Source organism: Mugil cephalus, chromosome 20 (assembly GCF_022458985.1).
Source record: "Mugil cephalus isolate CIBA_MC_2020 chromosome 20, CIBA_Mcephalus_1.1, whole genome shotgun sequence".
NCBI classification, from domain to species: Eukaryota; Metazoa; Chordata; class Actinopteri; order Mugiliformes; family Mugilidae; genus Mugil; species Mugil cephalus.
Window position 1 is genome coordinate 9,661,415 of NC_061789.1, and position 19,299 is coordinate 9,680,713.

The following is a 19,299-nucleotide window of genomic DNA, read 5'->3' on the forward strand; positions in this document are numbered from 1 at the left end:
GTACGCGCAAGTGTGCACGCGGGAGAAGTTACTCCTGTGGGACATTTATGTCTCAGCCATTAGAGAGAGAGAGAAAGAGAGAGAGAGAGAGGGAGAGAGAACTCTGCAGCCATATGTAGGAAAAAGAAAGAGTGAAGGAGAGAAAGGGATGCAGACGGCCGGTCTTGGCTAAACGCTGTGCTGTGTAATGAGAACCACATTTAGAGGACTGAAATATGCTTTACGTGGCAGAGCACTGCGCACACACACCGGCAAACACACTGCACTCACACACAACTGCATTTACCACACGCACACACTCTCACAGAGGCTACCGATTTAAAATTCTGAATAAGCAAACACGGAGAAGGAGGAATTTCTCTCATTCTTTTAGATAAATATGTCTCTCTGTATTCTTCTCTGTGCATTTCTTCACTCCTTCATTAAATGCAAATGCCCTGGCACCCACTTCCATTGAAATCTGTTGCTCCTCTTCTGAGAACGTCATAAAACCTTAGTTTGGCTTCCAGGAGATGCTACACTGCAGCCTTTTGTTTCACTGCATTTATTAGTCAGCATTCTCCGTGAACCCAGTTAAACATTTTACCAGATGATGCAAAGAGTTGCAGGATGTGCCTGAGTGCTTGTGCCTCATGTTCGTAAGTCTGGCCACGACACCACCGCACTCACCAAAGGAATCACTGCAATTGCAGGAATTCTGTGATAAGACTTGCTATAGGCCCAGGTCACTGAGAAACACGAGCAGTTGGATGATCGGAGAGGGCGTAAACAAACCAGTAATTTGTCTAAATACACAGAGCAATCCGCCATTTCACACAAAATCTGCATGCACACAATTGCAGTAACAAAGACGAAGGTGAAAGCCACATGCAGGCCTGGGTCTGTAAACCATGATGGATGACAGATGGCGGCAGTTTAGTCAATACATTTACCATGCAGCCATATTTAGCAGGTCTGTAAGGTTTATTTGTCCAGGAAATGTCATTTGGATAAAGGTTTGTCTTGCAAAAGAAACAAATAAATTAAACAGAAATATACAACTATGACATTCCCTTAAAACAAGCATCACACACATGACTATGGTAATTAGTAAATAAATATGAATATGTCCACCACGACAATCGCTGTTTGCAGCTCCTTCTAATAGTAAGCTCCTTGCTATTGGTAAACATTCTCTCCTAGTTCAGAGTTGTACTTTTAGAGCCAATATGTTTGTATGATGACACATTTGGCGATGAGCATACAGCCTTTTTTTTTTCTCTTATAAAACTCATAGTGGTGAGCATGAAAGCTCTCTCTTGCCCTGTGTGATGAATCAATGGCATTATAGTAGACAGCATTTAGTAGTTTAATATAATAACTTTTTGTATTGGTTTGTTTTTAAATGAGAAATGAGCTCTGTTTTCAGTTAAGAACCCAAGCTGAATAAAAAACATCCATTTATAGCGTGGTTGACCAAGCTTGTCCAAGCCCTTGAGAATTGAACAATTCTATCTTTTTGGAATTTGGAATGAGTTTAAATTCAACAAGAACATCTGCAATTCATCAGAAGTGACTGCTGTAAAAGCCAGGTTTATTGCCAGGGACAGTGACATACAAGACGGTATCATCAGCATAAGGAGAGAGTTATTCGTGCACACTTTAAATAGCAGTGGGCCCAATACCGAAGCTTGAGGGACACCTCACAACCATGTGGGCACCTGTTAGTTCGCAAGGCAAGTTTGCCATATCACCACATTTTAATGTGAGTTTTAGCTTTTTGCCCTAAAGAAACTTTCTTTACCTTCTTTATTTTTACAGTATAAAACGCAGATAGAGTTGACTTCAAATTAGCATTAGTCTGAAGTCAAATATGGTACTACACATAAAAATGGAAACACAAGCTTTTGTTCTGATACACATATCTCATGAAAAAAATGTTTTATTGTTTGTGAGAGCTCTCTGGCAAGGTTGGGATTCAGGTTTTGGGTTATAATAAAGTCTTTGCTCGGGTTAAGGAACCTTTGCTGTCACGGTTAAAAGAAGAATGACTTGGTTAAGGTTAGAAGAAGATTGGGGTCATGCTGCAGTTAAAGGATCAGTGACTATTAAAAGGAAAGCCTGACGGTCTCCTTGACAACCCTGACCTCCTCTTTCTTTTTCCTGACCGATAAGCATTATGATTCACATGGCCAGTGGAGGTCATTTAAGCAATGGGGTGTTTGTAGGCATTTCACAAATAACCGATCACTTTATTAATTTCATTTAGTTATTTATTTAAATCAAAGGAAGATATTGCATGTGTATCTTCATACTGTCAGTCCTCTGGAAGTTTATAGAGGAGGTTTTGTCTCGGTTTGTAATGTTTCCTGTAACGCTCGAGCAAAGTTGACTTTGTTATGGTAAGAAAAAACAAACAAACCAATAAAGACGCTTATGATATGTGAATATCTGTGACAATCTCATATTATGTATCTCTCTCTTGATTGTTATTCAGCGAGGACTGTAATGCAGACTGTAACTCAAGCTCATGTTAATTTAAACTGAACTGAGGGGGATTATATTTCACTGCTGAGTTGAGAAATAGTTGAAAAAAAAATCAGAACGAATAATATTGCTCTCTTTCACCGTCCTTCTCATTTCCATACTCTGTCACCCTAACACTGCTAAACAAATGGAGCTGCAGCCCCCCCTCCTTTCACTCATGCGTGAATTCAGGGACTCCTGCTAGCTTCTACGACACATGAACGAGAGAACAGGGTACAAAGAAGGAGGCACATGCATGTTGACACTATCATGCACGAATCCTGGCGCAATGCTTCAAACCCACATGAACTGCACACATGCTCGTGAGCTCGCGCACCATCCACGGGAGGAGAATGCAGCATGCTTCCTTCTGCAGCTGCAGCATAAACAGTATGGAATGAGAGAGCGGGCAGCCTAAAGAAGCGACAATAACAAGAGAGAAAGAGAGACAAAAAGAGAGAGAGATGTAGGTAAAAGAGTGTGTATTCTCAGAAGTACCTGCTCCACCATCTCGCCTCTGCCTTCCTCCATGCACATCCAGCTGCGCTATAAAGTCCAGCCCGCCAGTGTCTGCCTACAGCTAGCATCAATTATGGATGGCTTTGTGTGTATGTGTGTGGAGTGGGAGAATGAGCAGAGGAGGGAGGGAGGGAGGGAGGAGGAAGAGGAGGAGGAGGAGGAGGAGGAGGTGCCACTGTGAATGAAAGCAGAATTCCCCAAAAATGCTTTCACTACCCTCTTCTCTCTCCTGTCTCAATCATTCCCTTTTACTTTTATTCGCACAGTTTTCCCGAACGTGGCCTCGATTTGTGCTGTTGTATCGCAGGGTTTCCCAGAATCGCTACATTGGAAACGGGAGAGTACAAACTTTACATGACCCACAGAGGCACTACGGTCACATGGATGGGGAAATACGATAGGCTGAAATAAACTGTCTTATTTTTTTATGGTATGCTCTCCACGTCTGTGGATTTTGAACAGTCAAGGAAAATCCTAACACAATGGGTTCTGAGCAACGTCATCAGCGAGATGTGTGCTCAGGCGGGAGGGGAACACAGATCTGCACAGATTGGGAGTAGTGGATTTTGTGAAAACTGAATGGCTTCGCACTGAAACCTCAGCCACTGAAACCGTTCAGAGCTCCCATTATTACTGCGTGTTTAAGGCCGTGAATAATGAATATGGCTGATGCTCGTCAGCCGTGTTTGACACGTGTGTGTGAAAAATCTGTGACAGCTCATAAAGCAGCAGATGATGACTTCGGTTTTTTCCTTTTTCTTTTTTAAAAGAGGCAAAACATAGCTCCGAAAATCATGGATCTTAAGAGTGACTTGATGTTGTGGAAGAAACCTGTTTACGAGAATTTCCCGTTAATTTCGAACCATCTGGAAAACTGATTAACAGCCCTGCCTTGGGCTGATAGCAGTCAGAACATGATGAGGAACCTGAACCTAAATGCTTAAATTCAGATAATATTCATAGATTAGCTTGGTAACTGTGTATTTATTATTTTAACTGTGCAGGATTAGCATTTATATTTATATTATTTAACAGAGCCTACACTATTCCCTTAATCTAAGCACACTGCCTGTTTATGTTGATAAAATTTAATATCACTTTAATATAGTTTCCAAGTTAAATTAAGAAATGAATGATTAATAATGATAAAACACTGTAAATAATACATAATGATTTTTTAGAGAGAATCTTGAACATCTGTTCTTGTAAACACCGAGCAAAAAAGCGCAGTCCACATATTTTCTCATCAAGTAAGCCCTGCCAGTTTTTGCCTTCATATGAAAATCTATCGGTCAACAATCACACTGCAGATACCTGCAAAAAAAAAAAATGACACAAACACACACGGACACATACCCACTGTATCATCCACGGATCAATAGTTTGCTAAGCGGCCCTAGCCTTCTGACTGTTTGATTGCCCGGACGCACAGAGAGACGGGGAGTGTGAGGCGAAGGAGAAGCTGGATGAAGGGATGGAGAAAGGGCGAGTTATTGCCAGATGTGCGTGCGTGTGCGTGCGTGTGTCCTGGTCATGTAGTTGACAGATGGTTTGGGGCGATGTAAGGCAGTGTGCGACCAAAGCAATACACCCACACACACACACACACACACACAGACACACACACAGACACACACACACGCATGCATGCACTGCATGAACTGCTGGGCTGGCTGGCAGTCCTACTCAGTCAGGACTGGAAGCCAGACGTTCATTCATTCACTTACTGAGACAGAACTTCATCTCAGTCATGAGTCAGCCAGGCGGCGTGGACAGATTATGAGACATTGGGGTATGGGCATAACGGTCCCTCAACCTAAGTATTGGTTGCTGAAAATTTCATCCATTCAGGATTTTACCAACTCATGCTGTATGTATGCTAAAAAAAAAAAAAGAAAGTTGTACCAGTAAAAATGAATGGATTCTGATGTCCTGTAACAAATTTTGCTATTATAATGTTCAGTTTATATTACAACAGTGTGAGAAATGTAGTAACACAAATGTGTGCTCATTTTAGAGGATGTTGATTGTGGCAAAGATAAACTGGGTTGAATTAAACCACAGGTCTTCAACACTTTGCAGGCCAACGATTCAAAACTGATGGAGAGGCTATGTGGGGACCCCCCTACCTACTATTGTGTTCTATATTAAACTCTGCCTAGTGCTATCTATAAACATACATTATCATTTTGCATTCAGCATTAAGCTCATCAAATATTCTTTTTTTTTTTTTTTTTATTTCAAACATGCGCAATAGTAGGGTGGCCATGCAACTGCGGTAAACATACCTGATATGAACATACATACTGTATATACATCATGCATTGTTAGCTTCTCTTCTGCTAACATTGCAGCATGTATCTGTAAATTTCACCTGGGGACTGATAACAATATATCCGGTTATGAAAGAATTAACAGATTTCTCCGTTCTTTTAAAAGAAATTAAGGTTTAGTGCAGGGCTGTTATAATAGAATGCATTCATTTTCACTAGTGTACCTAATGAACTGGCAACTGAGCAACTATTGTGTTCTTTGGCTTCCATGTATGGAAAGCGTTAAAAGCAGGAAAGTTGTACAAGAGCTGCTAACAGCAGCAGGAAAGGGTTAGGGTTACAGTTAGGTGGACGATGGCAGATATAAGTGTGAGCATCTGATTATTTCCTGGATGGAAACCACTAAAAATATATAAAACCATTCATTAGCTTTTGCCAATTCATACAGTACATTTTTGAAATAGTCTTTCTTCCACTAATTGTTTGTCTCAGCATTTCATTAAAGTACCTTTGAATGGAACTTGCCTACTGCTAACTGCAGCTATGTCATTGTGTGTATGAAGTCAAAAATCTACTGTGCCATTAAAAGTACTTGGAAAAGAAACGCCAGCACATTTATTTCCTCTTATTATGATCCATGTTTCTCCTACAAGTGCTATTTAATTCTCGGTAGAGGTCACAAACATGGCTATCAGTGGTACGTTTTTCCATGCAAAATGACTGCGTATCAATCCAAACAACACTGGTTTTATCTTTTTATTTGATTCAATAAATATAGTGTATGATAAATGTGCGTTATGTCAGAGGAATAATGGGTCTGTTTCTTATACATGCTGCGTATGTTAAACACCAGAAGAGAGAGAAGCTGTTCCAACTTTCGCTCATTTGCTTAACAAATCCGCAGATGTTGTTCTGTTGTCAAGATTAATGTTTGCACTTAGTAGTAACTGGAGAAAAAAAACACACAAAAAAAAAACCATTACAGTGACAGTGTGAGCTGAGAGAGAGCGGAGTGGTTGTGAAAACACAGATGATGGCTCAGTAATATAGGCCCATCTGTTGGCTGTTGGAGAGAGGTGTTAGCATATCACACACAAAACTGTGAACAATCCTGTGAAATCACCTCATGTAATGACAAAGTTTTCCTTTTTCTATGGCGGGGCAATATGTTTATGGTATGTAACATTTTTCCGGCTATTTTTATTTATTTTTTTTTTACAAACGATATTACTTAAAGATGCTTGATTCTGAACACTGAATTTACTGCGACAGTGCAAACCTAACCCTAACCCTAACTCTAACCCTAGTCCGTTTGGTACATTCTTGATGATGTTTTGGATCAACAAAACAACCAAGACTCAGTGGATCCTGAACTTCACAAAAGCTCTAAAGTTGTCGGCAATGGATAAGACTGGATATGGACAAGACTACATCGACCGACAGTCACCATGTGTTGTCTCTCCTTGGTCGGACCACCATTGATACGTACTTACCCCCGCCGACTAGGAGCACCGCACTTGCTTTGTTGTTTCAGAGAGGCTACAATACAATCCTATCAATTTCAAGAGGCCCTTGTCACTGTGGTCTTCAAACGTACTAATTTCTCCCACTGCAACATCAGTGGAATGGCATGCATCCAATGGTCAGACCAGCTAGGAATAGAACCGGAGACTCCCTCCTCAGGGTTTTTTTTTTTTTGCACCCATCTGGAACATGCCCTGACCATTGATAACGGGTCACCTCACGTCATTATTTTTACGTTCTCTTTGGCGGCGCTGTCCATCTGTGGGACAGATGAGAAACGGAAGCTTGTGATTTCGCCAGATGTGCCGCAGTGCGTTTCAGAAACCCCCCCGCACCCAGGAGCGACTCTCTCTGCTTTGGCTCTGCCTAGGCTATTTTTGACAGAAGCCACGTCATGTGGCGCAGAGCAGATCGAGTCGGGCAGGAAGTCAGACACGGGAATGGCACAGAGACCTAATTTCAAAATAAAACACCTTGTGCGGAGTAATTCGCGATAAAGGTGATCGCGTTGTTCTAAAATCTTAGTTATTTTATCCTCAACTAGACTCAAATGTAATGTAAAACTTTCCATGACGTCGGAAACACTCCCGAGACAGAACTAAAACCAATGGACTCTACAGATGAAGCTCATACTTGGGAAGAAAAACCTTAAATGATATTCCCAGATTACAATCTCTATGACTATTTGTATCAAAAATACTGAATTATAGCTGTTTTTGAAAATAAATTAGATTAATAAAATGTATGTACAGTTACTCAGTGGATCTTACTTGCAAAAAGACAAAAAGACCATTAATCTGCCGATCACTGACAGCTTTGTATTGAATGTTTACTCAACTCGAGAAGGTTGCATCACTTTGTGCTTTGTCTGTGATGGTTCTCAGTCATCCAGGCCATGGTGTATCCACATGGATAACACTGCCTCCTTTGATGTTGAAAGCAGAACGGCCTAACCTCCGATATTGTGTGAACCTGGAGCCACGGACCACGTCTGTAACCTTGTCCTGTGCAGAATATACAAGGCTTTTGCAATAACGCCCTTTACAGCCGTGCCCGCAGTGCAAAAGTAACAGAGAGGTGGTGCATATTGTCCACGCCGGTGGTTGACGTGCTTTTTCTCTGATACCTCAGGACGTGTCTGCCGTTCCTCTCGGTCTATTCGGAATGTGTGGGCATGTTTTCAAGGTTCATTTCACCCGTTTAAAATTTAATTTCTGACAGGGAGCCCTGCCATAAACTGTGACGTGACCTTGGCTGACTGCAACAACTGCCATGCAGATGAACCCGAATACGCCCACACACACTCACACACACACACATATATATAGAGGCTGTACAATACGCTGCCTGGGCTGTGTAATGTATGTGTGTGTGCGGGTTTTTATTTTCACCAACCAGGTACTTAATCTATTCTCTAATTCAATCTCCGGTCACACAAACCTAACTGGGATGCACACCATCATGCAATATGAAAGAGAACAAGGGTATGTGTGTCATTAAAGTCCAGCCACATTCACAGTTTGCCATTCTGTACGGCAGTCGAACTGAGGCTTTAAAGCCATTATTTTTTTTATTATTGGAAAAAGAATAAAAGACAGATCCCAGGACAGTCATCACAAAAGCTCCTTTAACTTCTGGTTTAAAACGGCATCAGAACAAACTGACACTGCCAATTAAAACTTAAGCTCAGTTAACATTAACACAAGGGCTCTATACAGAGAATGCACCAGCGCAGTTACACAAGTCTTGGCAATTACACTTGTGCGCTGGTATGTCGGTTTGGTTGTGTAATTACTCTGCTAAAACGATAGTTGGCGACGAGTCAGCTGTGTTGGGTGTTTTCTGTCAAACACTTGCAACCAGAGCGGCTCATGTTGGACTAGTAGAGAAGTAGAAGTAGATGACGTGGAGGAGGGTGAAGGAGATGCTGGGAGATGAACGAATGAGATGGACCAATTGTCGTTGTGGTGTAAGTGTCGATACATTTCTAGGGATAGTAAATGTCAGACTACGGTGTAAGGTCTAGAGCTACGGTATACCATAAACCTAGCTTTACACGTCACTTATTCCGGGTAGCTTTTGAAACCAGTGATCTTTTCTTTTCTTGGAAACAAGGCTTGTATTAAAAGACTGATATCTAAACTCAGCAATTTGGGATAAATGTATATTTTATCATCAATAAGAGACACAGTTGAAAGTCAATATGCCACCACAAGGTGAAAGGAAAGCTGCTGCCGGGGCAAGATAGACTTCAGTCACTGAGTTATTAGGCAGTGGCAGGCAATATCCAGGTACAGAAAAAAGAGGGAGGGAGAGAAAGAGAGAAAGAGACTACCGGGTCTCACTGATCGTGAGACGGTGATTCATTTCCATCTAGGCTTCAGTTTGTGTGTTGATGTTCAAACGACGGGAAGCTACCCCCAAAAGTACAGCTATGACTATAAATACTATGACTGTAAATTGTGTTTCAACCCACCTCACACCAAGTATATGTTGAAAACCTCCAGGTGTGAAAAAAAATAAAACTGCAGGGGCACAGTCAAGAACCTTCAGAACGTTCTCAATAACATCAGTGTCAATGACGCAATTGACAGTTTCTCAAATCACACTCTATTGTCCATAAATCCCAAGGTTGTTCATTTTGTCCTCACAGTTAATGAGCTGTTACCGACTGAATTTGGGTAATTTTCTTTTTTTGGGGGGGTGGAATTTGAATGAAGGAATAAAATAGCCTGTAAGTGGGTAACAACTGTGACATGTTAGCTGTTGATGCGACCATAAACCTTCAATGGTAACACACATTAAAAGTGTGCAACTCCTCCGTCCTACGACATGTCTGTTTGTACAGCTTGTTGTGTTGTTTGAGATCCAGTTTCCACATTGTTTAGGCATATCATTACGACCACTGAGAAGTAAATAACACCGACCGTCTTGTGACAATACAATGTCCCGCTGGGGAATGTTTAGACATGGCATTCGTGCGGTAGTTACTTCGACATGTACCACCCACCTAGACCAGACCAGGCAATGACACTTCTTGATGGCAGCAGCCATCCCTGGCAAGATGTAGCTTTAGGAACAACTTAAAAAGTCAGGAGAGGGAGTAATAAATAACACAAAAATGTTTCTAAAGTGACTTCCCACGTGAATTGGGCTTCATTGGTAATTATATCCCAAGATGTGTTTATTTCAGAAGGTAACGATAGCCAGGCAGACAATGCAAGCTGTCCGTTGGTGTCATTGTTAGTTTATGAGCAGTGACAGTGTCGATTAATGCAAGTATAGCTGAAACTGACTGGTAGACTGGTAGGAGTAGATTCCTGCATTTGCTAAATGGAGACAGGTCAAGTGTGGCATGCTGCTACAGCTCACTGTACGGCTTGTTCTGTTGTTTGAGATCCAGTTTCCACATTGTTTTGGCATGTCATTATGACCGCTGAGAAGTAAATAGTTACTTAGACATGTACCACCCACCTAGACCAGACCACGCAATGACACTCCTTGACGGTAGCAGCCATTGCCAGCAGGATGCAACCTTGGGAACAACTTGAAAATACATGAAAAAAAACACAGCACAGGGTGTTGATTTGGCCTCCAAATTCCCCAGATCCCAAACTGATCAAGTATATGTGGGATGCACTGGAATAAGTCTAAACCACAGAGGACCTCCCCTCAACTCATAGGACCCAGAGGCTCCCCATTAACAAAATCCTGTTGCCTGTCTGGCAACAGGATTTGATCACAACAACAATGTCAGAGATTTTCTGCCAGTAGGGTTTCTGCAGATCCTCCAGCTTCTCTCCAGTGTCCAAAGAAAAGCAAGCTAGCTTAACTGGTGTTTCTAAACTGGCCCTAGGTATTGGTATGGACTGGTTGTTGGCCCCTCTGTGTCCAGAGTGAACTACTCTCGTGATGTCAGCTGGGACATGCTCCTGCTTCATGTGAGTCTCTACAGGATAACACTTAGAGTTAGATAATGGAATAATGGAGAATGGGTGTTGAACTGGAATTGAACCTTTTATCTCCGATTATGTCTCACACTCGGTGTGGATAGCTACTTTGGATTTAATGGATCCATTCCATGAGAGGGGGAGTGATGAATAACACAAAAATGTTTCTAAAGCGGCTTCCCATGTGAATTGGTAATTATATCCCAAGACATGTTTATTTCAGAAGGTAACATTAGCCAGGCAGACAATGCAAGCTGTCTGTTGGTGTCATTGTTATTTTATGAGGAGCGGCATTGTCGATTAATGCAATATTTGTTTTATAATAAATTAAATGATTTGATTTACTGCATGTGGACAAAGACGTGGTGGAAACCGCCTGAACAGAGCGCAGACTGGCATCATAAAACCAAGAAACATAAATCATACTCTACATTTCTCCCTTCAGGACATGTTGGGAGTAGATCTGCAGGCTTGAGCAGAAGAAGAGAAAAATATGAGAGCTGTCCAACGGAAAAAAAAAAAATAATAACCCATGCACTCTAAAAACACGCATATACCGGTACTACAGCTGACAAATACATGTTAACATTACTGCACATAAACACGAGGCACACATGCACACACACAGGCATGCATTACGGGTCCTCCAAGGACGTATCAAACATTTTCTTCTTCCAACGTTTCCAAGGCAACATGAAGATGAGCTACCACTGGCGTTGCTCAAAAGTATCATGGCCAGCACTTTAAACTGATCCAAAACCAAATTCTCCCTCTCTCTCTATCTGTGTGTGTGTGTGTGTGTGCGTGTGTGTGTACGTGTGAGGGGCGCGGGTGCAGGAGAATAAAAATAGACGAATCCAAACATTATGGGAGAAGAAGTTCAGCAAATATAAGTCCTAATAAAATGCGAGGGAAATCAGGGAAGCCTACAAATACGCTCCGCCACAGCAAGTCAGCTGGATGTGTTTCTGTGTGTTTTTCATATGCTGATTAAATTAAGGTTCAGCTCCACCATGAAAAATAGACATATTTTATAAGGCAGTGGGTTCAAATCTACTACATCAAGCTGTATTGAAATGTATATATTCAACGCATGTCAACTAAGCGCACTGGTAGAAATGGGCCATTTCCATTCTGATGCCAGTTATTATTAGTAGTTACTATGATCATTTAAGTTTAAATGAATGCTAATCTAAGATTTTAACAAGAATGAATTTAGACTGAAATTACAGAAAACACTATGCGAAATGCAGCAAATGAGCATCTAGAGCAGATAATATCTTGTATCGTATAATCTACGAAATCTAAAACAGATAAACACTAAAAAAGATGGGAATGAACTAGATTATAGGTCTTCAACAGGGGGTCTGTGACCCCCTAGGGGGTCCGCAGAGGTACTGCAGGGGATGTCGCAAAATCTTTGGTTGATTCGACCTTTTTTTATTTATATATAGATATATATATTTAGTTATACTGTAACTATATTACAGTTTGGGATACAGTGCAGATATAGAACCAAGTGTATTGATGAAGAATTATTAGACTGATATTGTATTCCATTCATTTGAAAATCTTGGGAGGACATCCAATATACAATAGAGAAAAACTGAATTGATTTTTTGTCCATGTCTCTCTACAACTGAAAAGAAAAAGTGACATAAAATATTAAATATCCTCAAACTGAAACCTCTTGAGCCAGTATGTTAACGGTTACTCAGGTCAATATATTTACAGGTCAATCATTTCAAAGGTTCTGGTTCATCACTGCCACACATAACTGAACCGTGGCATGATATGAACACGTTTTGGTTTATAATCAGTAACTTGTAGCTCCAATCCAGGAAGTAAAACAACACAAAAGTAAAAACCCTTGCAATATTAAACATGCCACATAACTAGGATGTAAAATGCAGCCACACCAGGAACTTCACCAGTCAGAATGCGTCCAAACTCCAATCACTTTCGGCAGCATGTTTATGTGTTTAGCAGATTGTTCCTATCGAATCCATTTCTATCACTTCCCATTAACGGCGTTTTGAAACACCAATTTTCTAATTGCTTACAAACTAATCTCTTTCCTACATTAAAGGATGAAATGAAGCGCACAGCCCTGCAAATTGAATAGCTTAATTCGACCTTTTTACTCTTAGCGCGTGCTGCCTCTGTCCTGACAAAACATGTGCTGTGGCTTTCAATCAGGAAACAGTGTGCAAAAAAGAAAAGGGGGGGACATACGACATCTGACCCCCCGAGTTCCACTGCAGTCCGTGGAGCTAATTTTGAATTGTGTTTACAGTACAGTCACTGCTACAATTCTTACCTCGCCAAGGTAAGAACAGAAGTAAAACTAAATGGAATCTGTGACTATTGTTGGGACTCGTCGTCTCCGCTCAGTCGTGTGACGCTGAGCGAAGGATGCACGCCAGCATGCTTCTCTTCTGGCTTTTCTGACCACTCTGACTAATATGTAGTAGGACATCCTGTTACTTTTGGCATGCTGCATGTGACGTACTAATTCTTTTTCTGGCAATTTAATTATTGTATTAGTACGGGCAACGGAGCACAGCCAGGATCTCCACGGCTGTTCCAGGCCTCCCTCTAAGACGCTTGGCTTTCTCTCCTCTCCTTTCTCCTTTTATGTTCACCCCCGTATTTCATTTTTTTGACGGCAACCTCACCTTTTTTGGTTTGTCTTTTATTTTTTATTATTTTTTTCCCCCCTCTAACATCAGCTACCCAACAGAAACTCCCAGGATTTGTCCAGTTCATCTCCAAATGTCTTCTGTGCCACGAATGTTAACATGGGGATTATGTCACTGTATATTTTAATAAAGTCACAGAGACAGAATTGCAAGTTAAATAAATAAACAAGTTTCAACGGTAAAATTTGATGAGGTTTTGTACATTTTTGCTCTTTTTTTGTTACGCGATCGGCTGCAGAATTAATCCACTGAAATGACCGCCATCATGATTTTACACCGGCTAGTATCTAGTTATGAGAAAAGAAGCTGCCACAATAAAACTGAGTGTCCCCGTATGAGGACGCAGGGTCTCAGGAGATTAAAATAGTATAAAAAAAATACAGAACCTGAAAACTGCAAAAAGTCAAAATACTGTGGAGTAAATAAAGCTCCAAAACTTAATTTTTGTTTTGTATCCTAACCATTTCTATTCCTTTCATTAGATTATACATAGATTAAATAATTTTACTCAAAATTCTCTATTTACAGTACATACAGAATAACACACCTTGAGCTGCCACGTGCTATAAAAAATTGTGCATTTGTTGTTTTTCTGATACAGTTTTAAGCGGCCCCGAGCACACGTCTTCACTGTTCCCAAAGGATGAACTTTTTTTTTTTTATATATATTTTTCATTATTATAATGAGAGCTTCCCTTTTACTCTGATATCACCTTCAGGATGAATAATTTTAGCGGCGCTACTACAGCCCGGTTCCCCTGACACTTCAGCGGCGTGCGGTGCAGCGGACACTTCAGGGGCCCCTGGCGGGCGGCCAGTTATAAAACATAGATAATGTTTGTTACTGTTAACACACACTCAGCGTTGGTAGGTGACATCCTCTGATTTACACACGTGGAAAAGGGAAAAGAGCTATAATTTATGTAAATACGACCGTGTGTGTGTGGGCATGTGTGTGCATGTGCGGTGGGGGCTGTCCTCGTGTACACTATGCTAATTCTGCATCAGACATTTACTTCATTTCCATCACATCTGCTGCAGGCATTAATTCTAATACTTGGCTTTGTGGCTTGTAATTGCATGATTTGCATTTTTCTCCATTATATGTAATCTATGCTGCACACTCACACACACACACACACGCGAACACGTGTGCTAGTGTGAATTGCTTTATCACGATGTTCTACCTCGCTTTGACCTCCTATTTTTAGTGTCTATTCTCCAGCGCCGCAAACACGCGTTCATTGTACACAGTCACGCAGATGAAGAGGCATATGCGAGAAACCGGAAACATGCACATTTGTACACACACACAAAAAAAGTATACACACACTCGGGCTTATTCTCGCTAAAATAAACACACACACGCGTGCGCGCGCTCACAAAGAAAGCTGACATTCTGGCACATAGTCAGCTAACCACTGTGTAACCACGGACTTGGTTCATCGGGGACTGCTTTGTCTACACATCCCGGCTTGTCTTGACACACAGACACGCGCGCGCTCGTAGACAAATGCTGAGACTTCATCTCCTCTGAGTAATTTCCATAATCTACTAAAACTGGCTTTTCCCTCCATGGCAGCAGCCCTCGCGCATGCAAACTAGGGGATACGGTGCAAACACGGGGTGTGTGTTTGTACGGAGGCCGTAGCGTGTGCGCATGCTTTTTTTGTGCGGTTGTAGGGAAGCCCAGAGGGGACACATTCACCTGCTCAAGAATTAGTTTGTTGCGTCGCAGTAACCTTTGCCTTGGTCACAGTGCGCGTGTCCTCGTCAGACAGGACCGACGCTAATCAGCAGAAAAAGTTTGCGAAGCCCAATGGGGTGGACGCGCATGAAGAGACGAGAAGTGACGAGACAGTTCAAGATTCTTTGGCGATGCAAAGTGAAAGGATACCGAACTGGTCCGTGTACGTTTTGGTCAGTGGATTTGCCGTTCAGAAAAGAATATTAAAAACAACAACAACAAAAAATGTGCCGTTATTTGATTTTCATTTTAAAATTCAAAAATGAAAATGTAAGTTTTGTCTTCATCGAGGTGGAGAAAGGATAAACAAAACTTTAAAAACTGGTTGATTTTCATTTTCTTCTTATAAAAACAGAAAATAAAATAGAAGACATGAACAAAATGGCGCCTGTTTTTTTTTCACATTTTGCCACAGGAAGTTGCCGTTTTCAAAGTAAGATCATGTATGAGGACGGTGCTGTGTTTATGGCAAGCATGCCCAATTATATGACTAAATGTCTTTAGAACCTTACTCTGACATGATTTCTGACGTGGGAAAACAATGTTGAAGAAATCTCTGCACGCATATCACAGTAATGTTACTAATACCCTGATGATATGTAGTTATTTTTAGTTTATGCAGCTTAGTTTTTCTCCACTTGTGTCCTCTTCATTCAGACTCTTTTATTGTTTTGAAAAACGACGTACTGATGCATGTCCATCAACTTCTGTTACACAGCACTGTCCTCATACGTGCTCTTTGAAAACGCACAGTATGAAAAAACGGTTTCTGTCTTCTAACGTTTTTATTTTTTGTTGTTTTTAGAAACTGAAAATGAAAATCGACCATTTATTAAAGTTTTGTTTATCCATTCTCAACCCCGATAAATAAACATGCCTTGAATTTCTATTTTAACTTTTTGAAACCAAAACATACACACACCCAAATCCTCACCGTTGAGGCGATGTGATTTCAACAATCAGTGCTAAATGTTTAGCATCCACAACTTTGGTTCCGACTACCATTCTATCATCACTATCATTCTACATTAATGTACGGAAGCGTTTGGGGTGACAGATTTACCTCGGTGCCCACATCCTGGAGCTATCAACTAATCATCAGCTACAAAACACTTGGCTACGAGTGAATCGCTACATATGTGGATGGGATTTTAATATTATAGTTCATGTTCAAACATTCAAAGAACGGCCACAGATCGCCCTCAGTAATGTTTCTTTTTATGTCACTGTCCATATAAAAAGTGAAACAAGAAAAAGAACATGGAGGGAGACTAATGCACAGGATAAGGTAAAATAAAATAAAAAAAATATATCAAATAAATTAATTAAATAAATAAATAAAAACAAACAAATGTAAAAACATTAAAATAAAATGAAGTAAAATGCAGGAGAGATATAAAATAAAATATAGAAATTCTAAAAATACAGAAAACAATTAAAAAAGTGATTAAAAAAATAGCAGAATATAAAACTGTAGAGTAAAATAAAATAAATGTAACACTATGGCATGAAAGCCAGATTAGTGCAGAAAGTGCTCTCAAAATCCTTTTATCAAAGATCTTGACCAATACGATCAATACGAAAGGTTATTAGACAGAAACCATTCCTCTACATACGCTACGCCAACATGTCCCCAATGTAATTGTTTTAACAACTGTATTCTTCATCCCAGGAGCTTAAACGTGATTAGAACTGGCATAGCTGTACAATGTATTGGGTGTATTTGTCCAAAAGAATTACATGACTACTCTATGTACACAAATCACCATGTGGCAAAAGGGTTGAAACGTAGGTGAAAGGTCCGGCCGAGGCAATACAGCGTGAATTCGCTTGAAATAAACACACACATACGCAGTCTGTGTTTTCTTGCAGCTTCAATGCATCAGCCAGATTGGAAATGAGGAGTTTTTTTTTCTTTTCTTTCCTTTTCTTTTCTTGCAGCAGAGAGCCAGCAGTGTTAGCTCCACACAGCCACAGCCCTGAAGTCACACGGGGCTGGAAATGTTATGCAACGGTTGTGATGAACAGAGCTGAGCTCTGCTCTCTGTGCACGCTTAACACCCACGGAAAATAGCAGGGTTCCCAAGCAGCGCGGGGAGGCTGTAAATAATGCATGTCAGGACAAAAACGCACGCGTGCGCGGGCACGCACACAAACACTCACACACACTAACACACACACACACCCATACGGAGCCTCCCTGCCTTTTTAAAATGAGTCGACTTGGAAACAAAACCATATAATTTGGGATATGGTGCTTCAAACTGACTCTGAGAATGTGATTAGAATGTTCTGGCCGCTTCTCTTTCAGCCAGACTCCAACGTCTTTATTTTGGTTGCAAATTTTCACCATGCACATGCATACCCTTCTTTTTTTTTTTTTTTCTCGCATTTTAAAATGAAGTAGCTCAGGATTTGCAATTGGTTGGATGATTATTAAATAATTCAAACATGTAGGCTGTGCACCAGAGTGCATTTCTGGGAGTTATGCTTAACACTTTTTAGTTGTTGTTGTTTGTAATAAAAAAAAATAAAGAGCCAAATGCTTTTAAGGGTGCTAGAGCAATTGATCTGAGGACATAATGGATCACTTTGTCACTTTGGCAAAAAATAAAAAATGTTTGAACCTGTGTGTTGTTTGAGTAGCTTAATACTGAACGCAACATGATAATAATGATAATAATGCATATCTATAAATAGCACTAGTTTAATATAGAACACATACAGTAGGTAGGGAGCCGTATTTAATCTCTCCATCAGTTTGGGATCCTTGGCCTGAAAAACGACCCCTGGATTGGATGATAGTGGTTAAGTTTGTGGCCTAAGACGGGTCCGTGTTTCCACATCAGTGGGCCTGCATCTGTGCTGTAGTACGATCAAACCTTTGTCAACACAGTGACATTATTGGGGTACTCCAGATTCATGTTAGAAATCATATTTAGCTAAATACCTCCGTCTGATGCTATAAATAAAGTGTCAGAAGGTTGTGAGTATTTTTATAATGTTTTTTTTTTTTTTTTCCTGAGCCACACATATTGTAATGTGTGACTGGTGCACGATTTACACAATATATAAATAGGCAGGTGTATACAAAACTAACACCATTTAAATCTAAAAATGCACAATTAAAAAACAATTAAAATTGAAAATTCTTCAAACTTCGGGCCAGTTACAGCTATCAGAATCTCCATTTGAGCTCAACGCTGTGGCTACTTTAATATTCTACAGAAGCGGAGATGCGTGGTAGCCCCAAGCAGCTGGTGGAACATATTGGTCCAAAGTTGTGCCTCATGAAATGCTCTCACCTTATGAACCTTATGGATGCTGCTTATATATAAACTCCCCACATGCTTTTATAGTCCACTGTCTCCATACTCAGTAATAAAGTGAATTCCTACAGCATAAACAAACTATATTTGTAATTTTTTAAACTTATTGTGTACGGTTCCACCGTGCCATTACAGCTTTAAAACAGAGTTGACGAATTAGTTAAGTCAACCAATTCTCTGTGTGTACCTAGTAGTTGCGTTTTTTTATTTTTTATTTTTTATCCCCACACAAGTTACCCCGATGATTTCTGTGCTTTTGTTGTTTGCTGAAGAGGCACATTTACAATGCAAATGTCATTATCATCATTAGAGCCAGTCATCAGTGTGAGCAACCGGCCACAGCCACGCCAACAACAAAAACAACACTCCGGCTGCTCCAATTAGCTGTCATTAAGTCCAGAATCCCCAAGCAATCAGCCTCACGCTTATTCACTCTTTCGCTCACACACACACACACACACATTTGCTATATGAGGAAAAGCGGCAAAATGTCGTATTTTCAGAATCAGGGCTGGGTGGACTCTACAACCCACACATGCCTTTGTACGTTCAGTTAACCTGCCCGCATACTTAGTGTCAACTTACGAGTGCTAATTAAATTGGAAATTAGTTTCAGAATATTAAACACTGAGGCATAATATTATCTGTCAAGATAAGGGCCCTAAAGTGGCTTTTATTACCTGATCCTGGGACCCTGTCTTAATGAGGGGTCATACCTACATTAATTTGTGTTTAATCAAATTACCAGAC

At 40.6% G+C, this 19,299-nt stretch overlaps 1 protein-coding gene across 8 annotated transcripts in view; it reads right to left on the bottom strand.

Annotated features, from left to right (window-relative positions):
• The window catches only part of rbfox1 (RNA binding fox-1 homolog 1), a 214,003-nt gene that overhangs the window by 49,697 nt on the left and 145,007 nt on the right, over positions 1-19,299 (bottom strand). Inside the window, exon 1 of one of the 8 annotated variants that reach the window (XM_047571410.1) lies at positions 3,004-3,112. The exons of the other annotated variants lie outside the window; for them this stretch is intronic. Within the exon in view, the coding sequence (XP_047427366.1) occupies positions 3,004-3,042 (39 nt within the window). The 5' untranslated portion in view covers positions 3,043-3,112. Of the gene's footprint in view, positions 1-3,003; positions 3,113-19,299 lie in introns of those variants that run through there. 8 annotated transcript variants of the gene reach the window in all.